The following is a 27,901-nucleotide window of genomic DNA, read 5'->3' on the forward strand; positions in this document are numbered from 1 at the left end:
TCGGTGGAGTTGTGGATAGTGATGAAGGATGCTGTAGGTTGCAGAGAGACATAGATAAGCTGCAGAGCTGGGCTGAGAGGTGACAAATGGCGTTTAATGCAGACAAGTGTGAGGTGATGCACTTTGGTAGGAGTAACCAGAATGCAAAGTACTAGACTAATGGTAATATTCTTGGTAGTGTAGATGAGCAGAGAGATCTCGGTGTCGGTGTACACAGATCCTTGAAAGTTTCCACCCAGGTTGACAGGGCTGTTAAGAAGGCATAAGCATGATTTAGCTTTTATTAATAGAGGGATTGAGTTCTGGAACCAAGAGGTCACGCTGCAGCTGTACAAAACTCTGGTGCGGCTGCACATGGAGTATTGCGTACAGTTCTGGTCACCACATTATAAGAAGGATGTGGAAGCTTTGGAAAGGGTGCAGAGGAGATTTACTCGGATGTTGCCTGGTATGGAGGGAAGGTCTTACGAGGAAAGGCTGAGGGACTTGAGGCTGTTTTCGTGAGAGAGAAGAAGGTTGAGAGGTGACTTAATTGAGACATATAAAATATTCAGAGGGTTAGATAGGGTGGATAGGGAGAGCCTTTTTCCTAGGATGGTGACGGCGAGCACGAGGGGGCATAGCTTTAAATTGAGGGGTGAAAGATATAGGACAGATGTCAGAGGTAGTTTCTTTACTCAGAGTAGTAAGGGCATGGAATGCTTTGCGTGCAACGGTAGTAGATTCGCCAACTTTAAGTACATTTAAGTCATCATTGGACAAGCATATGGACGTACATGGAATAGTGTAGGTTAGATGGGCTTGAGATTGGTATGACAGGTCGGCACAACATTGAGGGCCGAAGGGCCTGTACTGTGCTGTCATGTTCTCTGTTCTATGTATGTTCTATGTTCTACTCGAGGTAGTGAAGGTTGGTAAATATGTTTGGCGTAGCACCCGTGTGCTTTCATTTTTAGCTCCAACCTGAGAAAGTTTAACAAAACTCGGAGACAACAACAACTGCAGATGTTGGAGTCAGAGATAACACAGCAGGACAGGCAGCATCAGCCTCAGAACTTAACGAAACAAGGGTCTCGATCCTAAATGTCAACTTTCCTGCTTCTGCCATGCTGCCTGGCATGCTGTGTTCCCCACAGTGTTGTTTTGAACAGAACTCGCTGGGGATCACTGTGACGTTCGCTTCCCTCTGTTGCCGCTGGAGGCGTTTATTCACGCAAACTCGTAAAAGTGACGGCAGCCCTTTGCAAGCCTGAACTCAGGGGGAAGCTCCTCATGAGGGTAAAATTGGGAGAAAATGCGATTGAATGCACTGAAAGTGAACGGGTTGCGTTTGGCGAGGCCGTGGAGAGATGCAGCGGACCTGGCCCCTGTTGCCCGGTTTGGTAGTGCAGTTTGCAAACATGGCCAGAGTCCCCGGGGAGGAAACGTGGAGAGGCTGAGACTGGACTTCAGGACAGCGGTGGTTTACTCACAGGCACCTCAGCAACTTTTGCAAAACGCTCAGATCCGGCGAGCATTTTACCGTTCCGCCGCTTGCACCGGCGATTTCCGGGCAAGTTATGAAAGTGCGTTTCGCAAATCTGTCGAGGAGCCAGAAGAGTTTTGGAGCGAATGTGCCCAAGAGATCTCGTGGTTCAAACCATGGCAAAAGACACTGGATTTTTCAAATCCACCTTTTGTGCGCTGGTAGGTTAAGTTTCTATCCTGTACTTCACCCACAGCTTGGTTCAGGATAATACTTTCAGATCACGTGACAAATTGGAGTGAACCCATGAAATTCGGTAGGTTTGATGGATTTTATTTCCCCTAGGAATGATTCGGAAAGGATAAGGGGGACTCAGACAGGTGACCAATTTCATGTTTATATATCTTTGACACCGAAATTTGCATACTTAGAAATGCAAGATCTGTTAATAGTTTGTTTCACAACGCCTTTACCCACATTCCTCTGCATTTTTATTTATTTTACTAAGTGCATACCTCACTTTTTAAACCTGGTGATTATCCATTCTCCAATACTTCAGGCAGAACATTCCATACCCAAACAAATCTTCTAGCTTTTTGTTTCATTCCTGTAACGGTAGTTGACCTGACTAATTTGTTTGCCAGTTACACATTCTTGTCTCAGAAACTAAACCATGAGCACGTTGAACGTTGAAAGTTCATTGGCTCACATTTTGTTGAGATAAATACCGAAAAACTGTTCGTGTTGACCGGCACCATATCCATATACAGCTGAAATCTGTACAAGTGTTGAATAATAAAGCTGAACATTCAAAGTGGCTGACGCTGGTTCTACGCTTTTTCAGAGAATGGGCTGTTAAGCATTCCCAGTTCTTCACTCAATGGAAATCAGTTGAATTATGACAGTTTCCACTTATATGCTATTATTTTCCCTGTAAAAAGGCCTTGAAAACATTGTACCTCGTTGAATGAGGTGTATGTGTTTAATTAGAGCTTCATAATTACAGTTGAACACTCCCCTTGATCTTAAAAAGCTAATTTTATATTTTGTGATGTCAGATTTTCTTACGACAATAAAATAAACCTAATGCTTTATGTTGATACTTTAGCTTCTAACTTGACCCAATCCTCATAATTTACATTTGAAAATTATGAAATGTTTGCTGAATGTAGGCACCATATGTGACTAAAATTGAGCAGCATCATTTCTGTTAACTTGGTGCTACCTACCCTCAAACAAGGGGAGAACCAACAACTTTGTGGGCAGCTGCCTTCACTGTCAACCCTTCTTCACTCCTGAGTGCAAAATCTGCATCATTGGATTAGTTATAGATTCTTTGTTTGTTTGTAGATAACTGTGTAAGTTTAGTGTGGATTTTCTTACAGATATGTACACTTTCCAGACCCGACTTCAATCAGCAGTGCCTTCAGAAGTGGAGGCTTACTTGCTTGACCATGAGCTCATCAATCTGGTTGCTGGGAAGCAGATACCATCATGTTTTAAAGATTTTATTGTTGAATTTGACAATAAAGCTGCATTAGTTGAATTTGAGTTTCCTGACGGGTGTGACCACCTTCTTACCCCACCTGTTGGTCTCCTCACTATAATTATGTCCAATTCAGAATGCACAGTTGCACCCTGTCTGCCCATTGTATAATCAGATACTCTGTCCAGCAGGTTTATGTGATGTGTCATGTGTGGATGAAGAAAATTGCCATTTTGTTTCCTTCAGAGTTCTAGTTGGCTTATTTTCACCCTGCACCACTGGCTCACAGCAGTAGAAAAAAAAGGAGCCAATTGTGTACATGTTTCCCTGTTAGAATACAGCTTCTTCATTAGCGACTGCTCAGCTGTGCTCCCTTTTGGTGACACATGTCCGATTGACAAAAACCTCAGAAATTCAGAGAAGGTTTGGCCTCCAAATGCAGAAGCCCTTTGTCATGTGAGCATGCACTGGCACTTATGGAGTTTGGTTCATGAATGGCCAAATATGTTATGACAGATTTTGTCATAGCACTCAGCCATACCCCAACATTTTGTCATAATATTCAGGGCTATGGGTCTAGAATTGAAAAGTGAGACCAGTGTAGATTTAGTGTATTTTTGGCAGTACAGACGCAATGGGCCAAAGTGCCCTTCAGCACTATGCGATTCTATGATTGTATGAAATAGACCTACTGTCATGTGGACAGCTGAACAAGTTGAAGGTTAAGAGAGGACAGTCTGACAAAAAAAATCTACAATAGAACCAAAGATGAACCGATGTCAAAATAAGTTATCTTTCCAGCACATCCTGGGCCAAATATAATGATATGCATTTCTTTGGACTTAACTGGTGAGGTTGAGATGGGAACTTGATGTTTGAGTAACCTAGTGTCTTCAGAGATTTGACCATGCTTGAGAATGTAGTCCACTCTTGCTGCACAGTATTAGCATAGCACAGAAGACAACAGATCCAGGTACCATGGGCTGTTTCTGACCATGAGAGGGACTATCATGTCTCACTAGTCAACCATGACGAGGGTCAGGCGCTGACCCTCCATAGTTCATCTGCTTCAGTGGGTGCCAGGAGCCGAGAGTCTTATACAAAAGGATGGATTCCATTGCTTCAGACGTACAAAAGATAGAAGGTGCTCAGTCTGCGATTCAAGCTGAAAGGTCAAGACGATGAGATTGACAGGTGACAGCTGCTCTGTACTGCACACAGAACAGCTATGATCATCGTGGAATTTGTAGACTGAACAGAGACATAGCTTCCTTATGAGAAACTAGGGTCTCCAAGAAGGGACCATTGAAAGTAAAAACATTATTCATTCATCTGACGGATTTCCGAGGAAGACTGTGAAGATAATGCAGCTTTTGCTGTCAGGAACTTTCTATTATTTAACTTTCTATTAATGATTGAATCCCCCACAATGGTTCAGAATGTGTTTCCTCCAGTTGCCTTTTTCAAACAGGGTCTGTTAACTACATAAGTAGCTATGCACCAATATTTTGCTGCATGACACAGGCAAAAATCAGTTCCGACATGAGTAATGCTATGAACAGAATCCTAAAGTCAGAACATCTTCACCGACAGGGGATTTCAAGACAACAATAGGTGCGGACCATGAATCATGGCCATTCTACCTCAGACGTCATGGCTTGGAAAAGATACATGAAAATGGACATAGCCTACAGGATCTTTTCTGCTGCCATGAGCTTTATGAAGCTAACGTCTCCTTTCAGAACAACCTAAACCACACAGTGCCCTGCAGAAGCTCATGATCAGGGCATCAGTGATAGCTAAATCTGATCTTCAACTGATATGACTCTGAACAATATTCTTGATGAACTACTGCAAGACTGACTTTTATATTGATCACTCCCTAATATGGCATGCAAACCCCAGAAGCTTTATCATTCACAATAGAAATGTGATGCTGTCTATAGAGATTAAAACCAACAGTCCCTTGATCCAGTTGTGTTTAGCATTGTGTTCAGTTCTGGTCACTTACTATATGAAGGATGCTATTAAATTGGAAAGAGTGCAGAAGAAATTTACAAGAATATTGCCAGGACTCAAGGGATTGAGAGTTATAGGGAGAGGTTGGACAAGCTGGGATGTTTTTCTTTTAGAGTGTAGGAGGCTGAAGGGGTGTCTTAGAAAAATATATAACATCATGAGAGGCACGGATAGGGTGAATGCACTCAATCTTTTTCCCAGGGTTGGAGAATCGAGGACTTGGGTGTAAGATGGGAAAGAAAACATGGGAAACTGAGGGGCAACATTTTTACGCTGAGGGTGCGAGGATCCTAGAGTCTTATACAATAGGATGGATTCCATTGCTTCAGCCGTACAAAAGAAAGAAGGTGCTCACTCTGAGATTCAAGCTGAAAGGTCAAAATGATTTAGATGGGATTGACAGGTGACAGCTGCTCAGCGCTCTGCATGTATTGAAAGAGCTGCCAGTGGAAGTGGTTGAGGTGGGTACGTTAACAAGATTTAAAAGGCATTTGGACAAATACAAGGATAGGAAGGGTTCAGAAGGATATGGGCCAAGTGCAAGGAAATTGGCTTAGCATGGATGGATGGTTTGCTCAGCATGGATCAGTTTGGGTCAAAGGGCCTGTCTGTGCTGTAGGACTCTGACATGAGCAGGGGGAGGGTTTGCTCAAGCTGGTCATTGTGATTTTTTTTTCAGTGACAACATGATGGGTATGTTTAGAAAAAAACGGGCAACATCAGAATTCAAGTTTGTGTTCTGGCCCTGTCACTCTTCGGGACACTCTTTGCTTTATCGCTGTCATCTGTCTAATGTACCAGAACTGACAGAAAACTGTTCAGCCTTGCTCATCTGAGATCCAATGCAAAGGTGAGCCAAGTCCTCATCAGAGAGTTGGTCTATGCTGATGATTCACACTAGCATTTCCTACCAAAATATCTCTCAGTAAGAAATATACAGACTCTCCCATTGCCCAGAAGGAGTTTGGTTTCAGGAAGACGACGTTGATATATGTTGCTTTATTACCATCTATCAGCATTGGCAGGTGATGCTGGAGCTAGTAGTTAGAGTCACACATCAAGACTCCACATCTGCCAGCAGTCTGTCACTTGATGCTAAAATCAATATAACAGTTGCGACTTTTGCAGCTTCTGTGACCAAGCTGTGAGAGAGAGTGTGGAACAACAGGAATGAGACAGATAACACCAAACTGAGTCTATTAAGCCTACATCCTCAGCGTGCTCTGACGGTGGTGAGACAAATAGAACATATGTTAGATAGTGGGAAAAAAGGTTGAAAACTTTTCACCTTTGCTGTCGTGAATATACCTCTAGAAGACCGTAAAGACTAGTAAAAGGAGAAGCCCTTTGAGCCGCCTTCATCATTCAGTAGTACCGTGGCTGGTCCAACATGTCTTAAGTGCATCTCCCTACATTTGAGGTGTGTATTAATTCCATCAACATATACTCATTGTGATGTTTGTGATGCTTGTTAACATTCATTATATGGATGATAGGCCATAAACTGAATACCTTCTGTAAGGTGAACTGGCCATTGGCTCACAGCCTTCTGGGCATCCATACTTTCACTAACAAGGACATTTTAAAAGCAAAAATTCTTTCATAAGATTTGTGTGTCGATGTCTGGGTACCAGCGTTTATTGTTTATATCTCAGTATTATTGACAAAAATGGTAGTGAGCTGCTCTTATTGTCCTACTATTGTAGGCATACCCATGGTGCTGTTAGGAAGGGAGTTCCAGAAATCTGACTCAGTGCTAGAGAATGAATAGTGGTATTGATATAAGTCAGGATACTGTGTGGCATGAAACACAACTTGTTTGTGGTGATGGTGAGACCATGCATTAGCTACCCCTGACCTTTGCGTTTTTGATGAGGGCACCGAAAAGTTGACCCCTCACCTAAAATGCCATCCTTAATGGTCTTGTCACGTGACTGAAATTTTGATACTCTTGAACAAATGTTTAATTGTACATTTTCTGCATCCCCACTACAGTCTGATTTAAATCTGTTCTGCTATTAAGAATCTGACTTGTTAATGTCACAGCCCAACAATGTTTTTCCAAACCCTACAGCATCCCCTCACCTTCAGTGGTGTTTCATTACTTGTGAAAATCAGACAATAGCACCTACTGAGGAGAGGCGTGGCTCTGTTGTGCTTTGGCATGTGCATCCACCAGCGCTACAAAGAGTTTGACATGGGATTTCCTCCACTAACTCTGGCTGTGATCTCTCCCACCAAATGAAATGCATGTCTCTCTGGTCCTTCCAGCAGCATGGACTGAGGTCTTGAGCCTGGCTGTTGTGATGGTGCTAACTGCCTGAGTACCCTGCTGCTTATCCCTGTTTCTCTCTGTGGGATGATATATGGAGGTGGATGGCTCCGATAAGCTGTCTTGTTTTGGTCGCCCAATTTGTTCCTTCACATGGGACTGGGATTTTGGGATTTACTGAGTGCATTTTTCCCTTGTCTGATTTGGGGTGCTCTTATTCATGAATCTCTTTCTCCCAATCCCACACTAACCACCTTTACCACCCAGTCTTCTGTGTGAATGTATTTTGCAAGATCAAAAATTTTGCAGGCTTTTCTCGCTGTCTAATTGCCATGGGAGATGAGCATTCAGGTCCAATTTACTCCATTTTGTGGTGTCAATGCGGTCTCATCTAGATTACCAGAGGCTCCTATGAGCTGTGTCCACAGATGCCTGGCAAGTGCAGTTGGGTGGTGCTCTCTCTTGTCATGCTGACAATTATTTGATCCCCAAATGGGGTGCCCCCTATTGTATCCTGTAGCATCTAGGATTGCCGCTTTCGTGGCCTGTGCTCCCTTCATTCCCACATTCTGAGGACTGGGTAAGGCAGAATAAATCTTAGGGTTCCGACATCTTAACAGAGATTTTATCTCCTCAATGTCGTTGAGCCTGTGGAGAACTCTTTGCCATATTAGGGTCAGCTGTGGGCTCAAATGTAGGGATCTTTTCCCTATCTCCACCAATTGTGCCACCATAAATGGCATTGTATAAGTAATTGAATTATTGTTCTGACTGAACTGATGGGTTGTGGTCAGTGAGTTCATTAGGGCAAGGTAAGATCCTTGGGCTGCCAAAGGATCTCCTCCCCCCGGAAAGGGCAGTTGGGCCCCCCATTTTTGCTGCTGTCGGCATATACACTGGTTTGTTTTTCCATTTTCTTCCAGTGTATCCCATCGTTGCGAATACCATCTGATTCTGTTGTCTCAAATGTCCATGTCATTGCTTTTTGCGCTGAAAGTTGGAACTTTAACTTTCAGTCTCAAGCTGGCATTTCAAATGATCTGCGATGTGGGCTCTTTTTTTTTGCCTGTCCGGTGCAGGACTCTGAGCACAAGTTGTAGGTTTTTGCATTTCTTGGTTGGCTTGTCCACAGCTTTTTGGGCTGAGTCTCGTTCAGTGGCCCTGTGTGGTGCCTCCTGATGCGCTCTATCTCAGTGTATCTGAAACTGTACCAAGCGTACCACTGCATCTGCTTTGACCCTTACTTTCTCCATATCCTGCTTCACTTCCTCCAGTCCCTTACTTAGCTTCACCTTCTGCCGTTCCCTACCTTTTAGCTGCTGTCATTATGGGCTTGCTGAGGCTTAAACTTTGCTTCCTTTCAGCTTTCTGCGCTGCCTCCCAGCATTTCTGTCCCATGGGTTCTGGATTCAATATCTGCTCACAGCAATGGTTGACTCACCTGGGCTGCTGCTTATAGGTAATTTCTTATTACCTGCTCTCACTCTGGCATTGCATCTATCTCCTTTTTTTTTCCTTTCAACTTACTGCTCCCTCTCCTTTTCTCCAGTCTCCAAGGCCCCTACATTTCACTTTCTGCGACTCTGGGTCTCTGACCCTTTTCATTGTCTCTTGACTTATGGGTCCCTGACCTTGCTCCGGATTCTCTGTATCCTTGTGGGTTTCAGACCTCAATATCTGACTTTCTGTTACCTCATGGGTCCTCTGACCTTGTATTTGGGTTCCTTGTCTCTGATTTTCTGTAGGTTGCTGACCTTCCTTTCCTGTGAGTCCCGACCCAAAACTAACTCTGGCTGTTTGTCCTCTTCATGTTACAAGCACTTGGTGTATTGCCCACTTACTGGTCAGACACCTACACCCTCTTTCACCCACTTGTCACGTGACAGCTGCCCTCTTATTGCGCGGTCAGGCTGAATGTCCGAGAGGTCAAGGTTGGTGGGGGTTCAACGTCGGAAATTATACAAACACTTAGAAGTGAAGCTCACCTGGGAATGTCAATGTTGTCCGTACTTCAGCCCCTTCGACCAGTTTGTATTAAAACACTTTACCCAAGTGTTCTTGTCAATGAGGCAGCCAAAGGGACACAGAATTCGGTTTGTGGTTCAACTCAATTTTATTAACAAAATATTCCTTATTAAAAACAGTGTTAGAATTTCCCAAATTCCCACAATATTTATTCACTACCCAGTTTAAGACAGGATATTACCTGCAGTGATCCATGTGTTTGAGTTGGGGGTCCATTGGAATCTTTCTTCTCTGACATCGGGCTGGCTGTCTTCTACAAAAGTGGGGGTTTCTCAGGGGTCAGGGCAGATCTCTTGTTGTTGCTTGCTCACTTCTCCCCCCAACCCCTGCAAGTGGTTGGAGCTTTGCTACTGGGCCAGATTGAGTCTTTGCTGTAAGTCCCCACTGAGTGGCTGGCTTCCAGATGTGTGTCTTTATCTTCAGCCCTCCCCAATTGACCTTCCTCGTATAATCTGTGGCCTTTGGCCAATGGGGTCATGAGCTGGTTCACGGCATCCAGTAGGCCAGCACCAACACCCTTCACTGTAATTTTTATATCACTGTTAATTGGCAATAAAATCATTTGTTCGTTCATTCATCAATGGTGGCTCTGTTTTTAGCTCTCTAAGCCTTATGCATTGGAATTCAGGCTGTAAACCCGACTGTTTCTGCACGTCCTGCTCTGTGTATGGGACTGCCCTTAGAATCTACTCCATTGACCAAACCTTTGGCCTCTATCTTTTCTTTTCCACTTTAACACAGCACCATTAGTTCCTTGACCTTCCGTGGAGATTCTTGGAACTATTTTTCATGTCAAAGGTGTGTTATTGCAGTTCATTTCTTTTTAATGTGTCATCTTTCTATAGCAATGTTTTGATTCACTGGCCCAGTAAATCAGCAGCTGGTGCAAGTTACGGTGCCATCGCAGAATATCTCTGAATGGTTCATGTTTAGAAATTCCCAGATATTGGCTGTCAGCCTGGTCATTAAGATGGCACTCCTCCCTCTCTCTTTTTCCAACTTATCTCGTTTTCCTGTTTGCTTGAAGGAGAATACTGCACAAAGTAATTGAAATTCAGAAAAGTGAATACAAAGCTGTAACCTACGAGTCCTTGTGAGAAGAGGGCAGTGGAGTTTTTGGACATTATAAGGGGGTTAAAGTTGTAAGCCTCCTCCCAAGCTCACAGTTAGTGTCCTATAAATTTGATTATTATTTCCTCAGTCACTTACATACTGTCCCCATGCACAAGATGAGATGACAGCAGTTCAGTATAACACTGAGATTCTTGGCACATGCAGACATATTTTAAGAGATGTCATCCTACACGCAGTATAAAATACTCAATATGTATAAACATATCAAGTCTTATGCTTGAAGCGGAAGTGGTAACACATCTCAGTGCAATGCTCAATGCAATAAAGCCATACTAAATTCCTTATGTCATCCACTCTGGCAGTCTCTGAAATAGGCAGTGGCCACATCAGTCAGTTTCAGGAAGCAACTGTATTGGTGAAGCATAAAGGAAATTTCTTGGTCAAATGACAAGCTTAGTGGCACCTTTGGCAGGCTTTTCTAGCTGCCTAATTGCCATGGGAGACCAGCACTGCACCAGGGATCTCCAATCTAAAAACGCAATTGCCAGCATAATCAAATCTGTTGAGTGATATGAGATATGTCCAACATATATATATCAAGGCTCAAGATGCCATCTTGGAGTGTGTAAGGAGGAATTCGCACCTCTTGTGTGTGGTGCTCCATGACTGCCAGGCAGAGAGACTTGCTGAGTTAAGTGCAGGTAGAGGCTCAACAGACCTTGGGATGCGGTTATGGTAGTATGTCTTGTCCAAATTTGTTATGTTGGGATATTTGATAAAGTAAAGCCTAAACAATCTTACAACTGTCCAGTGGTCTTTTATGTAGATCACTATGGGGTGAGAGTGTCCAGTAGCAGGTGAATAATGGGAGCTGTCAGAGGTAAAGAAGATGTCTCACAGGGTATATGTCACCATTTTAACTTCCATTCATTCCTCGCAAACAATGACAGATGTTGCCCTAAGTATAAAAACACGTACATTTATTGTAGCATTTCACTGGCAAGATCATGAACTAATATGTCCCAAGCATTTATAATATGCCATTTATCAGATAGCTTAACCAAATCCTGTGTTTCTGCTGTATGTTTCAGGTTTGTTGATGGTGAGCTAAATGTATGCTATAATGCATTAGATCGCCATGTTGAAAATGGATTGGGAGATCAAATTGCCATCATTCATGACAGTCCTGTTACTGACACCAAAGAGATGATTACCTACAAAGAAGCCCTGGAACAGGTAATACAGAATTCTTACTAAGTGTAATTTATTGTACATTGATGCTATAGTCATTGTCTTCTGAAATTCACCCCAAAGTTCGTCCAAGACAGACCTCATACTAATACAACGCTAAAGAAGGTGGTTGCCCACTTCTGCCTCTTATTACTTTTAGTCTTTGGTACTGCTTTGGAAAGAGAATGTTAGGATACAAAACCATATAGATGTAATCACTTGGTATGAAGGAGTGTTGGCCTTGCTGAGATGAGCTACTTTTGAAGGAGATAATTTAGTCCCTTAAATTGCTTTAATTGTCTGTGCTCCCTCTGTCACTGTCTCATTGGAAAGGGTATTGATGACAATGGTAGCTTGTTCATTGTCTCTAGAAATCATTCTATGCTCTGCTGAGCTTGCGTTGAATATTCCTCCCAGCTTCTTGCCACATATCTCTCCTTGTGATTGTAATAATTCGTTCAGGTTATTTCAGTTTCCCTCTGGAAGGTAACTCGATAATTTATCCCTATTATTGAGAACTTCCTCTTTGTCCAATTTAATTTGAAGAATGTCCAATTCAGAATCATTTAAACTTGGATCTTCACTGTGTTGTAACCAGTAACACATCATTCTTTCACTTTCCATCACTTTCAAAATCCTTTTGACTGTATTCACCTGACACACACTGTGAGATTTCTTTCTATCTGGCATTCTTATCAAATAATTTACCTCACTCAATTTCCTCACAATTTGATAAGGCCCATTAAACCTTGCCTTTAAAAGGTCCTCAAATGTGGGAATAGGTATTAAGGGTGCTGGTTTTATCACTGCCTGAGGTTTTCCTATTACCTGACAAGGATGACATGTTTGGCAAAATTCGACAACATCCCTATGTAGCCCAGGCCATAAAAACCGTTTTTGCATTTTGGTTTGAGGTTTACTTACTCATAAATGACCACCTACTAGTAATTAATGTGCCACTCACAACAGCTCCTTTCTATAACCCACTAGTTAAACAATTTGGTGCACTCCCGCCCATTTTTCATCTAGCTGAATATGTGGTGCTCTCCATTTCCTCATCAAAACTAAAAGATTTTAACATTATGTCACAGAATCGCTACAGTGTGGAAACAGGCCCTTCGGCCCAACAAGTCCACACCAACCTTCAGAGCAACTCACCCAGCCCCATCCCCCTATAACCCACTTAATCTACACATCCCTGGACACTGGGCAATTTAGCATGGCCAGTCCACCTAACCTGCACATCTTTGGACTGTGGGAGGAAACCCATGCAGAGATGGGGACAATGTGCAAACTCCACACAGACAGTTACGTGAGGGGGAATTGAACTCAGCTCTCTGGTGATGTGAGGCAGCAGTGCTAACCACTGAGCCACGATGCTGCCCAAATCTGGGATACACTCAGATTTTTCTGTGTAGGCCTTTTTGATGTAACCTCTTTAGTTTTTCATGTTTTTCTTCTAATTCAACTAGCTTCCCTGAATTAAAAAAATCCACTTTGTCCTCCACCCATTTTACTTTCTCCCCCAATTATTTGATCCAACATAGTTTCTGATAAGGAAGTTGAAGTTCAATTATCTTTGCTTTTTGATTTCTCCTCCTGTTTCCACCTGTGGCTTTGCGACATTGTTGCCTCACAGTCAGGAAAAATCCCAGGATATACTTCCTGTAACACCTCAGTTGTCTGACCTTCTACTGACCTTTCAACCACAGTAGGCATCAGTCCCACATATGATCCAGCTATATCGTTAGCAAGTATAAGCTGTGTTTTCAGAACTGAGAATGTTTCTATTATTCCAACAACCAATTACCACATTTTATCAGACTCTCCAACTTCATCTTATGCAATGGAGTATGACTGTCGTCACCATAAATTCCACATATTACCGCTTTTTCTGGCAGTACTCATCTCTCGCCATCAAAGATTGACTTGCTCCCCTATCTCTTAAAATTTTAATTTCTTTGCCCACTCCTCCTGGCACGCATGAGTAAACTTGACCCACACAAGTAAATTCGTTAAAAATACATCTGGCACAATTTTTTCTCAACGAACCTTCGATCAGATTGTGTATTATTTTGCAGCTTTTTAGCTTCCATTGTGCTTTCCTTTCCCACTTCAATAAGACTCACTGGCTTATTGTGTTTTCCCCTCCTCCATTCTTCCAATGTTTCTTTTAAACCACCAACACTGTGACTTCATGTGGCCAACTTTATTATTGATAAAACACTTCAGCATTTTTACTTCTTTTTCCTTTTTAACCTGTGGTGAAGTCGCTTTACCAACTTCAATCCGATCTCCTTTTCCTTTACCCCCAATGATTTTTTTTAAACCCAATTTCTAACTGTCACAGATTAAAATTGATGTTGGAAGCCAAACTTTGATTTATGAACCAACTCTTAATCATCAACCATTTCAGCTGCTAATCTCGTAGTTTTAACTCTCTACTTTTCCACGTGAGTTCTCACGATGTGAGAAAGTGAATTTTTGAACTCCTTCAAAATAATTGTATCTCTAAGAGTATCATGTCCCTGATCCAATTTTAATTCCTTATCCACCTGTTAATGGTACTTTGTTTGATCCTTTCAAACTCAATGCACATTTGACCAGGTTCCCTCCTAAGTTTCCTGAAGTATTGTTTGTAGGCTTCTGGTACTAGCTCATAAGCACTTAAAGTGATTTTTTTCACTTCCTCACACTTCCCATATACCTCCTCTGATAATGATCCAAAACCTTATTAGCTTCACCTACCAGCTTTGTTGGGATCAACAATACCCACATGGGCACTGGCCATATCCTTTGTTTAGCCACTTTTTCAAAGGAAATGAAAAAGGCTTTCACATCTTTCTCACAAACTTTGGCAAAATTGGACATACTTAAACAGATCCCCACCAGGCTTTTGGCCGCAATGGTTTTGCTCTTCTTCACTATTTTTGCTGTTCCTCACTATCCTTATCACAATTCCTTTCTTCCACCTCAATGTCTGCCATTTAAAGTCAACTCTGAGTTTTCAGTTCCAATCTCTGACATTCAGAAATGCTCTTTTTCTCTCTCTCTCTCCTCTTTCTTCTGTCAGGGCTATTCTTTCTTTTTGATTTTTCTCTTTTGCCTGCATTTCTTTTATGCTTATCATTGCCTTTGATTCCAGCTGTTTCATTGGAAATGGCTAAAATTTAATTGCGAAAGATTCCGATGGAATTTCTGGCAGTCACAAATGTTGAGCTATTTTGCTGCAATTACTTCCTGTTTTTGCACAGACAGAGGCAACCCCAACTCCAGCTTGTCTGCCAATTCCAAAAACTTTGCCTTGCTCACATTGTTTAAAACACTTACAGTGACTTCTTTCACTCCTAGGAAATTCTTAGTGACTGAAGGAGCCATTACTACACAAAGCACAGAGATAATGGGAACTGCAGATGCTGGAGAATCCGAGATAACAAAATGTGGGGCTGGATGAACACAGCAGGCCAAGCAGCATCTTAGGAGCACAAAAGCTGACGTTTCGGGCCTAGACCCTTCATCAGAAAAGGGGGATGGGGAGAGGATTCTGAAATAAATAGGGAGAGAGGAGGAGGTGGACTGAAGATGGATAGAGTAGAAGAGTATGGGTGGGGAGGTAGGGAGGGGATAGGTCAGTCCGGGGAGGATGGACAGGTCAAGGGGGCGGGATGAGGTCAGTAGGTAGGAAATGGGGGTGCAGCTTGAGATGGGAGGAGGGGACAGGTGAGAGGAAGAACAGGTTAGGCGGGCGGGGACAAGCTGGGCTGGTTTTGGGATGCATTGGGGGGAGGGGAGATCTTAAAGCTGGTGAAATCCACATTGATACCATTGGGCTGCAGGGTTCCCAAGCGGAATATGAGTTGCTGATCCAGCAACCTTCGAGTGGCATCATTATGGCACTGCAGGAAGCCCAGGATGGACATGTCGTCTAAGGAATGGGAGGGGGAGTTGAAATGGTTTGCGACTGGGAGGTGCAGTTTATTGCGAATCAAGCGGAGGTGTTCTGCAAAGTGGTCCCAAGCCTGCGCTTGGTTTCCCCAGAGTAGAGGAAGCCACACCGTGTACAGTGGATGCAGTATACCACATTGGTGGATGTGCAGGTGAACATCTTGATGTGGAATGTCATCTTGGGGCCTGGGATGGGGGTGAGGGAGGAGGTGTGGGGGCACGTGTAGCACTTCCTGCGGTTGCAGGGCAAAGTACTGGGTGTGGTGGATTTGGAGGGGAGTGAGGAATGGACAGGGGAGTCAGGGAGCGAGTGGTCTCTCCAGAAGGCAGACAAGGGTGGGGTGGGAAAAATGTCTTTAGTGGTGGGGTCGGATTGTAGATGGCGGAAGTGTCGGAGGATGATGTGTTGTATCTGGAGGTTGGTAGGGTGGTATGTGAGGACTAGGGGGATTCTCTTTTGGTGGTTAATGCGAGGTTGGGGTGTGAGGGACGAGGTGCGGGAAATGCAGGAGACACAGTCGAGGGCGTTCTCGATCACTGTGATGGGGGTAAGTTGTGGCCCTTGAAGAACAAGGATATCTGGGATGTGCGGGAGTGAAATTCCTCATCCTGGGAGCAGATGTGGCGGAGGCGAAGGAATTGGGAATGGGGGTGGAATTTTTGCAGGAAGGTGGGTGGGAGGAGGTGTATTCCAGGTAGCTGTGGGAGTTGGTGGGCTTGAAATGGACATTGGTTTGTAGGTGGTTGCCTGAGATGGAGACAGAAAGGTCCAGGAAGGTAAGGGATGTGTTGGAGATGGCCCAGGTGAACTTGAGGTTGGGGTGGGAGGTGTTGGTGAAATGGATGAACTGTTCGAGCTCCTCTTGGGAGCATGAGGCAGCGCCGATACAGTCATCAATGTAACAGAGGAAGAGCTGGGGTTTTGGGCCAGTGTTGGTGCGAAAGAGGGACTGTTTCACATAACCTACAAAGAGGCAGGCATAGCTTGGGCCCATGCAGGTACCCATGGCCACCCCCTTCATCTGGAGGAAGTGGGAGGAATTGAAAGAGAAGTTGTTGAGGGTGAGGACGAGTTTGGCCAAGCGGATGAGGATGTCAGCGCCCTCCCAGTCGCAAACCGCTTCAACTCCCCCTCCCATTCCTTAGACGACATGTCCATCCTGGGCCTCCTGCAGTGCCATAATGATGCCACCCGTAGGTTGCAGGAACAACAATTCATACACTGTTTGGGAACCCTGCAGCCCAATGGTATCAATGTGGATTTCACCAGCTTCAAGATCTCCCCTCCCCCCAATGCATCCCAAAACCAGCCCAGCTTGTCCCCGCCCGCCTAACCTGTTCTTCCTCTCACCTATCCCCTCCTCCCATCTCAAGCTGCACCCCCATTTCCTACCTACTGACCTCATCCCGCCCCCTTGACCTGTCCGTCATCCCTGGACTGACCTATCCCCTCCCTACCTCTCCACCTATCTTCTCCTCTTTCCATTTTCAGTCCGCCTCCTCTTCTCTCCCTATTTATTTCAGAATCCTCTCCCCATCCCCCTTTTCTGATGAAGGGTCTAGGCCCGAAACACCAGCTTTTGTGCTCCTAAGATGCTGCTTGGCCTGCTGTGTTCATCCAGCTCCACACTTTGTTACTACACAAAGCACACGCTGTTTAAACCAACTGAATACAACACCTGAAAACAGAACACCAACACTTAGCTCTCACTGTCTTTGAGTCCAATAATCCTAAACCCAAGCTAGAATTCAAAATTTGGATCCTGATAAAAGCCCCAAATTAGTTTTGGACCAGACCAGACCTTCTCAAAATGTATTAAAAATATAGCCTAGACCCCAAATTTTTCTCATTTATTTTAAGGCAAATGTAAGGTGGTGTCTTCCGGGTACATTCAATTTAAACTATTAGACTTGAAGCAAAACACACTTCATTCTTGCACTGTAGTTCAAATACAAACAAAAGAAAGAAGAATTGGAATGAATTAACTCCATTGGAAAACTTAACACAGTAATTGATTATTTATCTGCAAGTCAACAACATTTCCAATGTGGTAGCATCCCAGGAACACACCCTTGGTAAATTTGCCCACATTGTCTCACATGTAATCCTCCAGTCTAGGAGGAAAGAACATCAAGAGAAAACTGTGTTTGTGTGTGTGTGTGTGTGTGAGAGAGAGAGAGCAAGCAAGTGACGTTTTTCTGTAGCAGAGAGAGACATAGCAGCTTCCAACAGCTGCTGAAAGTTAACTAAAATCCTGGTTCTGTGGGAACTTGATCCCAACCATTCATGCTGCTTCTATTGTCTCAACTTTTAAAAAAAAAACCCAAGGTCACATAAGCTGTTTACTTTTTGTTTGGAACAAACCACCCTACACCTCTGTCTCAACTTCTCTTCATGGTGGGGAGAAAAGGACAAAATACACCTCTTAAAACCATAGCGTCATCACGTGGGTCATGTCACCCCTTTCCTGTACTTTACCCTGCCCTATTGCTGCTGTCTCCTGCCTTGCAGCCTCTGCTGGTCCTTGACACACACGCTATTACCTACACGTCCACTTGTAGCCTTTCCTGCTCATTAGCCCACAAGAACCTTCAATCTGGTCTCTTCTTCACTTTCTGACCTTTTTGCTAACCCTTGCTTCCATCAAATTTCCTCCTCCCTGACTGTCTGCCCGTCACCACCTCCTCCTCTACCCTCAGTGAGGGCTCTGGAAAAGAGCTTTGATTGGCAAGAAGAGCAGCATTGACTTGCACAGTCCACAAAACTTGTACATTATTTGGTACACACTTGTGTCTATACTTTACAATTCCACAGTGGTACCTGACCCCCCCTAAATAATTCTGACGTATTTAGACTTTATTCAACATTTTTTGTTTCAGAAACTTTGATTAAAAATGCACCTGAATAAAGGCACCAGCAGTTTCTATGATCCACAGCTGTGTGACATGCATCCTATTCTCATACTTCCCTTCCCAATGAAAGTGGTGAGTGTTGGAAATGGGAACAGGATATTCACATTTGGAGCTGCAGCACCATATTGACTATGACAGAAAGCCCTTCCATTTTTTGGTGAATATTTGATCTCATTTCTCTAAATCGGCACTAAAGCAAAGCCATTTATTATCTGTACTATTAATTAATTTATTTTGCAGTAAATGCTTCATGCATGCAGATAAAGTACTTTTTCTCTTTCTGTCCCGAATGTCATCTGAATCACAATGCCCTCTGCCCATTACTGGCCCATTTTTCTTTGTTTATCTGGACCATTTGGCACCTTTGGCTGAAGATGGCTGCAAATGCTTCTTTCATAGTATCTTTTGCATTGAACTACTGGGCTTTTCCATTATTGGGGATATGGTTATTTTGTGGATGCTCCTCCTCTAATTACTTATATAATTCATCAATACTCACAATGCAGAACTTAGAAAAGATCCACCCTCAGATCTGATTGATTGATTATGGGATTACATAATTCTCATCATGTATGGTTGTTTTGCTATGTGGGTACATTGCTTATAGATATACCTGGGACTGCTCTTGATATACTCTTGTTGACATCCACATTTCATGACCTTGGTAGGATGGGAGATAGTTCAGTCATGAGATTACAGGTTGAGGTTGAAAGCAATTCTGCTGCTGCTGGCCCATACAGCACCTCATAGATGCCCAGCTTTGAGATGCTAGATTTTTTTCAAAATCTGCCTATTTAGTATGATGGAGGGTGTTCTCCATGTGAAGTTAGGACTTTGCCTCCACAAGAACTGTACAGTGGTCACATCCACAAATTTGATCATGGCATCTGTGACGGGTAGAAATTGATGAGGACAATAGGTAGGTTTTGCGAGCCGCACACCCAGCTGAGCATCCTAGTCCTTCAGGGTTCAGCTAACCGAGTCTGTAGTGGTGCTGCTGAACTACTGTAGGTGTTGGACATTGAAGTCCTCCACCCAGGGTACATTGTGTACTTGCCTCACTTGGTGCTTCTTTTGATAAATGTTCAACATATTGGATTATTGATGCAACAGTTGGTGTGAGTGTAAGAGACTCCTAGGTGGTAATCAGCAAAAGGTTTCCGTATTGATGTTGAATTTGATGTCATGAGATTTCATAGGGCCCAAAGTCTATGCTGAGGAACAGGTGAACTCTCTGCCCTGACTGGTACTGCTGTCCTGCTGCCTCTGGGACTGGCCTGTTTTTTAATAGGACATATCCAGGGATCGAGTTTAGTATCTGGGACATTGTCTATAAGCTATGATTTTGAGTATGGCTGTCAGGCTGCTATATGGGGATGTCTGGGTCATAACACTATGCTCCCAGATTTGGTACAAGCGACCATGTGTTAGTAAGCATGAATTTACTGGGTTGATAATGCTGAGTGGCCATTGTTGTTTTCACTTTCCTGGGTTAATACTTGGTAGTGGAACCGCAAACAGAGCAGCTGGCAGTCACGCAGTGGCACGGTTCTGTTGTACTTAGTTTTGTGGATGTTAATGATATCAGCAAGGAGGGAAAGTTGAGGCAATATATTACCTGGAAACAAGATAAATTCCTAGCTTTTGACTCCAAACAAGGTAATGACCATTTTTTGTCATTCATTGTAAGAGGATTGGGGCAGTACGGTGGCTCACTAGTTAGCATTGCTGCCTCACAGCACCAGGGACCCGGGTTCAGTTCCATCTCCAAGTGACTGTCTGTGCGGAGTTTGCACATTCTCGCTGTGTCTGTGTGGGTTTCCTCTGGATACTCCAGTTTCCTCCCACAGTCCAAAGATGTGCATGCTAAGTGGATTAGCTATGGGAAAATGCAGAATTACAAGGATAGGGTAGGGGGTGGGTATGAGTGGGTTGCTGTTTGTAGGGTTGGTGTGGACTTGATGGTCCAAATGGGCTGCTTCCACACTGTAGGGATTCCACAAAAGATTCTGAGCATTCGCTCAAAGAGCTGGTTTACTATTTGCTGTAAAATGATTTGCAGAGCTTATTTATTGCCTGTTCTGAGATTTGAAGGACTGACCTGCTGTGACGTACCCAGTTGCAGTGGAATGTTCCGTAAACATGTTTTCTTGGTTAATGACTGCTGTGAACATATGACCTGAGGTGTTCCTGGACCTAAAGGTGTTGCTGCCTCAATTATTTGCCTCATCTGATTTTGCAGCATTTTGAGGACAGCCAGATTATTTGCTTTCTTCTATCTTTGTTGGTTTTGACTTACACCGGGAAAGTGATTACTAAGAGTTTAGAAAGTATGTCTTAACCTCCATGGGTTTACATAAAGAGGCATACACTGAAGAAAAGATGATTCCAAGAGGCGGAAAAAAAAAACTGGACTTCAGTATTTAGTAAAGTTCGACCAACTTTGCGTGAAGAGAAACTTCTGAACATGTCAGACATATTTTTCTATCCCAGACTGATTCTACAATGGACATTTTGCAGAGAATGGGTTAACGAAATCAGTGACAATGTAATCCAGGACCTGATTTTCATTTAAGTCTGTTTTGCGAATGTCTGTGTTTCAAGCCTGACTTAGTGTCACCTTAAAGTAATGCAGTTGAAAACTAACTATCGCATGTATTGCATTCATGCTGGAAACCCGCTTTTCCGATTTTGTGTCTGTTACTGGTGAGGATTGTAAATTACCAACATGGTATTATCAACAGGGTATCAAAGGGTACCCCAAACCTCGTCATTAGGTTGCAGCAGGCAAAGGACTTCAATGAGATGAGACAGAGACTGTCCATAGGAAATTGGAAAAATCTGCTAATGGGCTAAACAAGTAAAGAACATTGAAAGATGTTTAAATGGTCATTTAAATGAATGCAAAGACAGTTTATACTCCTAAGCAGAGGGGGGAGAAAAGATTCCATGGAGGATAACACAAGACTACACAAATGTAAAAACCTGCCCAGATCCTGCTGAATACAAGGAAGAACAAAGCATTAAAAATAGAAGCAAAACAAAAAGTATTTGTAAAAAGATACCAAAGGGGCTTATGAAAGGAAACTTGCTGGGGCTATCAAAATCAGTAAGAAAAAAAGTTTGTTACATAAAGGGAAAGGATGTGGTGAGGAGCAATGTTGGCCCACGAAAGACTGAAAGTGGGTTTTTGTCAGATCTATGGGGAAGTGGCAGATATGTTGAATAATTACCTTGCCACAGTAATTACTGTCAAAAAGAAGGATAGCTTGCTGGAAGTCCTGAAGAAATTAATAGTGGATCAGGAACAAGGAAAAGGTATATATTTTCCTTTTGTTTTTGAAAGGATTTTGAATATTTGCCAAAATTGCTGTGTTTGGACATAGAAATGTAATGAGATGTTATGCCTTTGCAAATAAATCAAGCACAATTGTTCAATTTCTTAATGCTGAAACTGGAATATATAGGGAGTGTTAATTTGATTGGTACTACTATTTTATAGTAAGAATGAACATTTAATGGTATTTTCTCACAACAATGTAACTGCCATTTTTCACTGAAAGTAATTGTTGTTTTGAAATATTGTAGGTTTCACGATTGGCTGCTGTCCTGGTACAACATGGAGTCAAGAAGGGTGATCGCATTGCTATTTATATGCCAATGATTCCACAAGCGATATATACAATGTTGGCTTGTGCTAGAATTGGAGCAATACACAGTTTGATATTTGGTGGCTTTGCATCCAGGGAGCTGTCTACTCGTATTAACCATGCAAAGGTAAAATAAGAAGAACCAATAAAAATACAAAGTGGAAAATCATATTAACCCAAAATGAATTCCAATATAAGCAAACTGTAAATTTACATATGGGATCTAGGACAGCTTCTATGCTGTAACATTATTCTCTAGACTAATGAAAAGATAATCCTTTGTGAATTGTAAAAGTAAGAGATTCAATAGATTAGGTATCATCAATTTCTGTATCATAGTGCCTCTCATCAGTGTTATGTGCATAATTTTAATCTGTTGTTCAGTTCCTTAACCACATTGTATGGCCCTTTATGCTTTCCTAACTATGATCTCATCATTCATGGCCATGTCTGTAGTTGCTTTGGTCTCAAGCTCTACATTCTATCTCTTTTATTGTCCACCTCAATTTCCTCATTTAATGTTCTTTTTAAAACACACTTCTTTGTTCATACTTTCATGTACCTAATGTTTCCTAAAATGGCTTGTTGTCATAATGTTTGTTTTTATAATATTCTTGTGATATGTTGTGAGATGCTTCGTTATTTAAAGATGCTATGTAAATATAATGAAACAAGGAACTGGAAATGCTGGAGATTCGAAATAAAAACAGAAATTGCGAGGATCAGATAGGGTGATCAGACTTGAAATGTTAACTCTGCTATCTTCCCACAGATGCCACCAGACCTGCTGAGACTCATCAGCAATTTATGTTTGTGTTTTTTATTAATATAATATATCAATGCATGGTGAAAACTATAACTGTTTAGAGTGCAACATTTTGTTTGTGTTACGTGATGGGTCTAAACCAGGGATAAAGCTTTGGGAAAGGCTGTAGCCTTTAGATAATGTCAGCAGTTCTACTTGAGTGTACTGAAAGCATCGGATTGTTTCCAAAGGTTAGTAGTGTTAAAATCAGTCTGTATCTATTCTGTCCTATCTTGATTAAAGTTTCAAAATTCTGTGGTTCACAAATGTTGATTATATTGGAAAAGTGTGAAATTTCTTTTGTGCCTCTCTTGACAGATTTGTCTCCACCTCTCATATTGGTATTAATTCTTTGTATATCATTTCGTTCAGTGGTCCCTTTCCTAAGTATTCTTTACTGTTTTTATAAAAGGCTGCCACTATTCAACCTCCTGACACATCACAGTCAGGCCTAACCATTTTGCATTTTCTCCCTTTGTTTACATTCTTCTTTCCTCACTACTTTCTGCCAAGAATGAAAAGTCTAGGTGGATTCAAGAATGAATCCCTTGGAATTTCGGAATATTAGTTTCCGAGATCAATTTGTATATGTTACAGAAGGTCTGATAAACGAAAACACGAAATCTGATATATTAATGTGGAACAACATTGTAACTGTTCTGCTTTTTAATGATATATTTAAGTAAAGATTGGGGAATACGTTTCCCTGCAATTTATTATTTTTGTTTTTTTTTGTGTATATTCCACAGTGATGTCATAAATAATAATCAGTGTAAAATTTATAAATCACCAGACATTTTAGAAAAGATTTCAAAAGCAATAAATTTTTAACTTATTAACTCTCTCATGTGTGACTTGTTATCTCTCTTGCTTGTGTTCCTAGTTTTGTTGTCATTTCATACCTTGCAGAAAGAATAAATTCTATAATTCACTGAATTAATTAAAGTAAAAGACTTTTCGTAAATTACAAAATTAACTAAATTAATCACTTGAATGACAAATAAAAACTTGTTGCAGCTAATGGCAGATTCAGTACAATAACAGGATAATTGTAAAACTTCCAAAACAATTTTTCAGTGTATCAGCTATCTACTTCTAATCCATTTATTCCTGTTGATTTATGATGCTATGCCATCAACCAGGGAGATCATCATTATACGTTAACTATATCACCACTTTTGACTCATTAGATGTGTTTTTCATGGCAAAATAAAAATAAAAGATTATTATTTCTTGAACGACACTTCCATTTATTTTCTTCTACTCTAGCCAAAATTGATTGTGACATCGTCATTTGGTATTGAGCCAGGGAGAAGAGTAGAATATATCCCCTTGCTGGAAAAAGCATTGAAAAGTGCTCAGTACAAGCCAGAAAAAGTCATAATTTATAATCGAGCTAACATGGTGAGTGCCAAATCAAACGAGTGGCATTTTGACATAAGACTCACATCTTTGACTAGGCCTTTGGTTATCCCTGTTTATAATAAGTTTATACTCAGCATCCATGTTTTTGCTAACACTTCTGTGAAGTGTCTCAGGCCAGTTTCTGTGTTAATTAAAATGCGAGCTGTTATTGTGACTGTCATGTTAATATTGATACACTTGGCTCTGAAGCTGATTGTTGAATAGAAAATGGGAATGAAACTCTCTCGAATTATTCCTCCAAAACCATAAAAATACAGACTTTGTTTTCATTCTTTTGTGGGAAGTGAATGTAGTTTGCAAGGCCAGCATTTATTGCCCATCCTGAATTGACCTTGAACTGCGTGGAATGTTAAACTATTTCAGGCAATCTAGGTAAGGATGGCAGATTACCCTCCCTAAAGGGATTTAGCAAATCAGATGGATTTTTAGAAATGTCACTGATAAAGTTTGATACTTCACAATTATTGGTTAAATTTAAGTTCTACCATCAGCAGCGGTGGTGGGATTTGAACCCTTGTCTCCAGAGCTTTAGCCTGGACCTCCGGGTTCACCCGTACACTGATACTACCACTGTGTCACCAGCTCCCCTATTTGTTTTTCCACCTGAGATCACCTAACTACAGACACCTCGAACTTCAAACTTGACATTTTTCTGGTGTGTATGGCACAGCTACGTATTGAACCATTGGGCAACTTTGCAATGAATATTTTTGAGTTGACACTGTTCATTATGAGATGCTTGCGAACCGCAATGAGGCCAGGGTTATTTAGTACAGAGTACATTCACCTCTGTGACCTAGACTGGAGTTCACCTGAACATGGGATGGTGGCAGATGTGAGTAATGGGGAGGGTGAGGGCACTGCTGAGCACTGCAGAGAGAACACGTTTCTGTCAATCTCTGACGCTATGCAGTTACAAATAAATTAATTTATGCAGTCTTGATCTAACATGAGTGGATGTTAATTCACAGCACAAACTGGCTGTGCTTGTACAAAAATTGATATTAGTTATAATGTGTGAAATGCTTTGAAAGGTTGTGATGGCATGATAAAGCATTATATAATTACATTTTTATTGTTTATATTGACAGACTCATTTGAGGGATTTCTTGTGTCCTGGGGAATTGGAATATTTAACTGGTGCAATATTCTTCTGAGGTTGGAGCTGGGTAGTTTAGATATTTATCTAATTGATGATGAGCCTATAATTCTATTTCTTATAATTCTATTTACCAATTTCTGTTCACTGATGAATCTAAATAAAATTGAACAAGCATTATTTTTATTTTTTTTTAGAAAGGACTTTGCATAAATTCAAACACAATGCAAATGATCTTGGTCATGTCAATTACATCAATTGCAGGATTCAAATACATCTCTATTGTTTTTTAATATGGAAGGGGAGAGGTTAGAAGCATTTGCTTGACTTCATTAAAAAGAGTTGTTAAAATTTGACAGAATAAAAAAGTGTTCATGATAATGATACATTAATCACTGTGTTTCTTGTTGTGTAAATCTGAAATGATATTTTAGGAGAGAGTCCATTTGACATCCGGCCAGGAATTAGATTGGGACGAAGAGGTTTCTGCTGCTCAACCTCATGACTGTGTCCCTGTGACTTCAAACCATCCTTTGTATATTCTGTACACATCAGGGACAACAGGGTTACCAAAGGTAGGAAACTGAACACTCCTGTCTTGACTTGGGTTTGGATAGTGAACATTTGAACAATATAGGCTTGTAGTTACAGTGGGTGGAACTTAATGTGAGTCCTGCCCTGGAGAGAACTACACCTCGCCTCACCTCTTCTGATGCCCATTTGCCAACTCACACCATGTCTTATCCACTGCTCACCCCTAAGCTTGCTGACGTGCTTTGGCTCCTGGTTGCGCAATGCCTGGATTTTAAATTCATTTATTGTTTTTAAATCCCTCCCTACTTTTTTAAAACCTCCTCCGGGCATGCATCCCTCGGGTATTCATGCTCAAAGTCTGATCATCAGTGACTGTAACTTCTGCAGTCTTGGTCCTAAGCTCGCGAATTCCTTACTTTAAATGTCTCTATCTACCTTTCTTTCCTTGGGAATCACCTTAAATTCTATTACTTTGACTAAGCCACCGGCCTTCAACCCTAACTTCTCCCAATCCGTGCCAGATAGCCAATGCCACTTAATTTGGTAATATTCCTTGGTGGCAAGACAAGCTTGTTCAACACTTACTGAAATCTCTAATCAATGAGCTTCGTAAATGTGCACAGGAACGCTATTCCAGCAGGGATAATTTGCTAACAAGAGCAAAAGCCTTTTTTTTTATTCTTTAGCTTAGGGATGTTCATATCATTTGCAATATGCAGGCAGCACCCCCAGTTGGATCAAAATGTATACCAAACAAAGTTGATTGTCAAAATTTTTTTTTTAGGGTGTTGTGCGTACTTCGGGTGACTATACAGTCATGCTAAACTGGACAATGTCAGAAGTGTATGGTATCAAGCCTGGTGAGGTAAAGCTTACCATTTGTGACAGATTTTCTTGAAAACTTCTTTTTGTAGTGTTTCTATGTAATAGTCTTTGTTTTACATTTTCCAGGTGTGGTGGGCAGCTTCCGATCTCGGCTGGGTAGTAGGCCATTCCTATATTTGCTATGGACCACTCTTTCATGGCAATACAACTGTTTTGTATGAGGTGGGCGAAACATTATTGAGTACTTTTCCGTAGAACAGATTGTAGGCAGAAGAAAATTAGAGCAAGTCACTGACAAAAAGTGCCATTTGAGGTCTGGAATAATGAACACATAAGACTTGTGACTGTGCTAGGTTAACCTGCCTTAGTTAACTGTCATGAGGAGATCACAAATAGCGTGAATGCTGATAATTAGGGAAGTAGACGATTAGTCAAAGTTTACACTTCTGATATTTGGTTAGTGAATCTCATTAATATTAGATGAATACGGGATCAGATGGCGCCCCTCTTGTGGGTCCGTGGTAGTGTCACTACCCTGGGCTGGGAGGACCAGGTTCAAGTCCTAGCTGCTCCAGCAGTGTGTAATAACAACTCTGATGAAGGGCCTAGGCCTGAAACGTCAGCTTTTGTGCTCCTGAGATGCTGCTTGGCCTGCTGTGTTCATCCAGCTTCACACTTTGTTATCTTGGATTCTCCAGCATCTGCAGTTCCCATTATCTCGAATAACAACTCTGAACAGGTTGATTTGAAAAGATAGGCACAGGGTCGGGTTTGAATTCTTAAGGTGCAATGGTATTTGCATAGCTTCTGTACCCCTGAGCCAGGAGACCAGAGTGTGTAACATGACTTCTGAACAAAATGATTAATAATGTCTACAGGGTAAGATAGCTTTGATGCATCAATAGTTGACAAGTCTGCCGACTGCCACTGTCTAGAATCTCACATGAAGGATGGCTAATTGCATGAGGTACCAGGAAACACTCAAAGCTCAAAAATTTAGAGTCATATTCAACTTTTCAGCAATGAGAGAACTTGACACTAAAAAAAGGATGAAGATACCTTAACATCTCCTAGAATTCACTGCTTGCAGTAGAGAGTTTATAAACTAAAACCTGTGGCAGCTCCCGGCGCTTG

General features: G+C 41.9%; 1 protein-coding gene across 2 annotated transcripts in view; it reads left to right on the forward strand.

Moving 5' to 3' along the window:
- The first annotated feature begins 1,199 nt into the window (after window positions 1-1,199).
- Window positions 1,200-27,901, forward strand: part of acss3 (acyl-CoA synthetase short chain family member 3) — a 70,236-nt gene continuing 43,534 nt past the window's right edge. For both annotated transcript variants that reach the window (XM_048548317.2, XM_048548318.2), the window contains exons 1-7: window positions 1,200-1,686; window positions 11,433-11,577; window positions 22,018-22,206; window positions 24,154-24,288; window positions 25,843-25,983; window positions 26,727-26,807; window positions 26,894-26,989. In XM_048548317.2, the coding sequence (XP_048404274.1) occupies window positions 1,295-1,686; window positions 11,433-11,577; window positions 22,018-22,206; window positions 24,154-24,288; window positions 25,843-25,983; window positions 26,727-26,807; window positions 26,894-26,989 (1,179 nt within the window). In that variant the 5' untranslated portion in view covers window positions 1,200-1,294. The remainder of the gene's footprint in view (window positions 1,687-11,432; window positions 11,578-22,017; window positions 22,207-24,153; window positions 24,289-25,842; window positions 25,984-26,726; window positions 26,808-26,893; window positions 26,990-27,901) is intronic.

This window comes from Stegostoma tigrinum, chromosome 18, assembly GCF_030684315.1.
Source record: "Stegostoma tigrinum isolate sSteTig4 chromosome 18, sSteTig4.hap1, whole genome shotgun sequence".
Classification (NCBI taxonomy): Eukaryota; Metazoa; Chordata; class Chondrichthyes; order Orectolobiformes; family Stegostomatidae; genus Stegostoma; species Stegostoma tigrinum.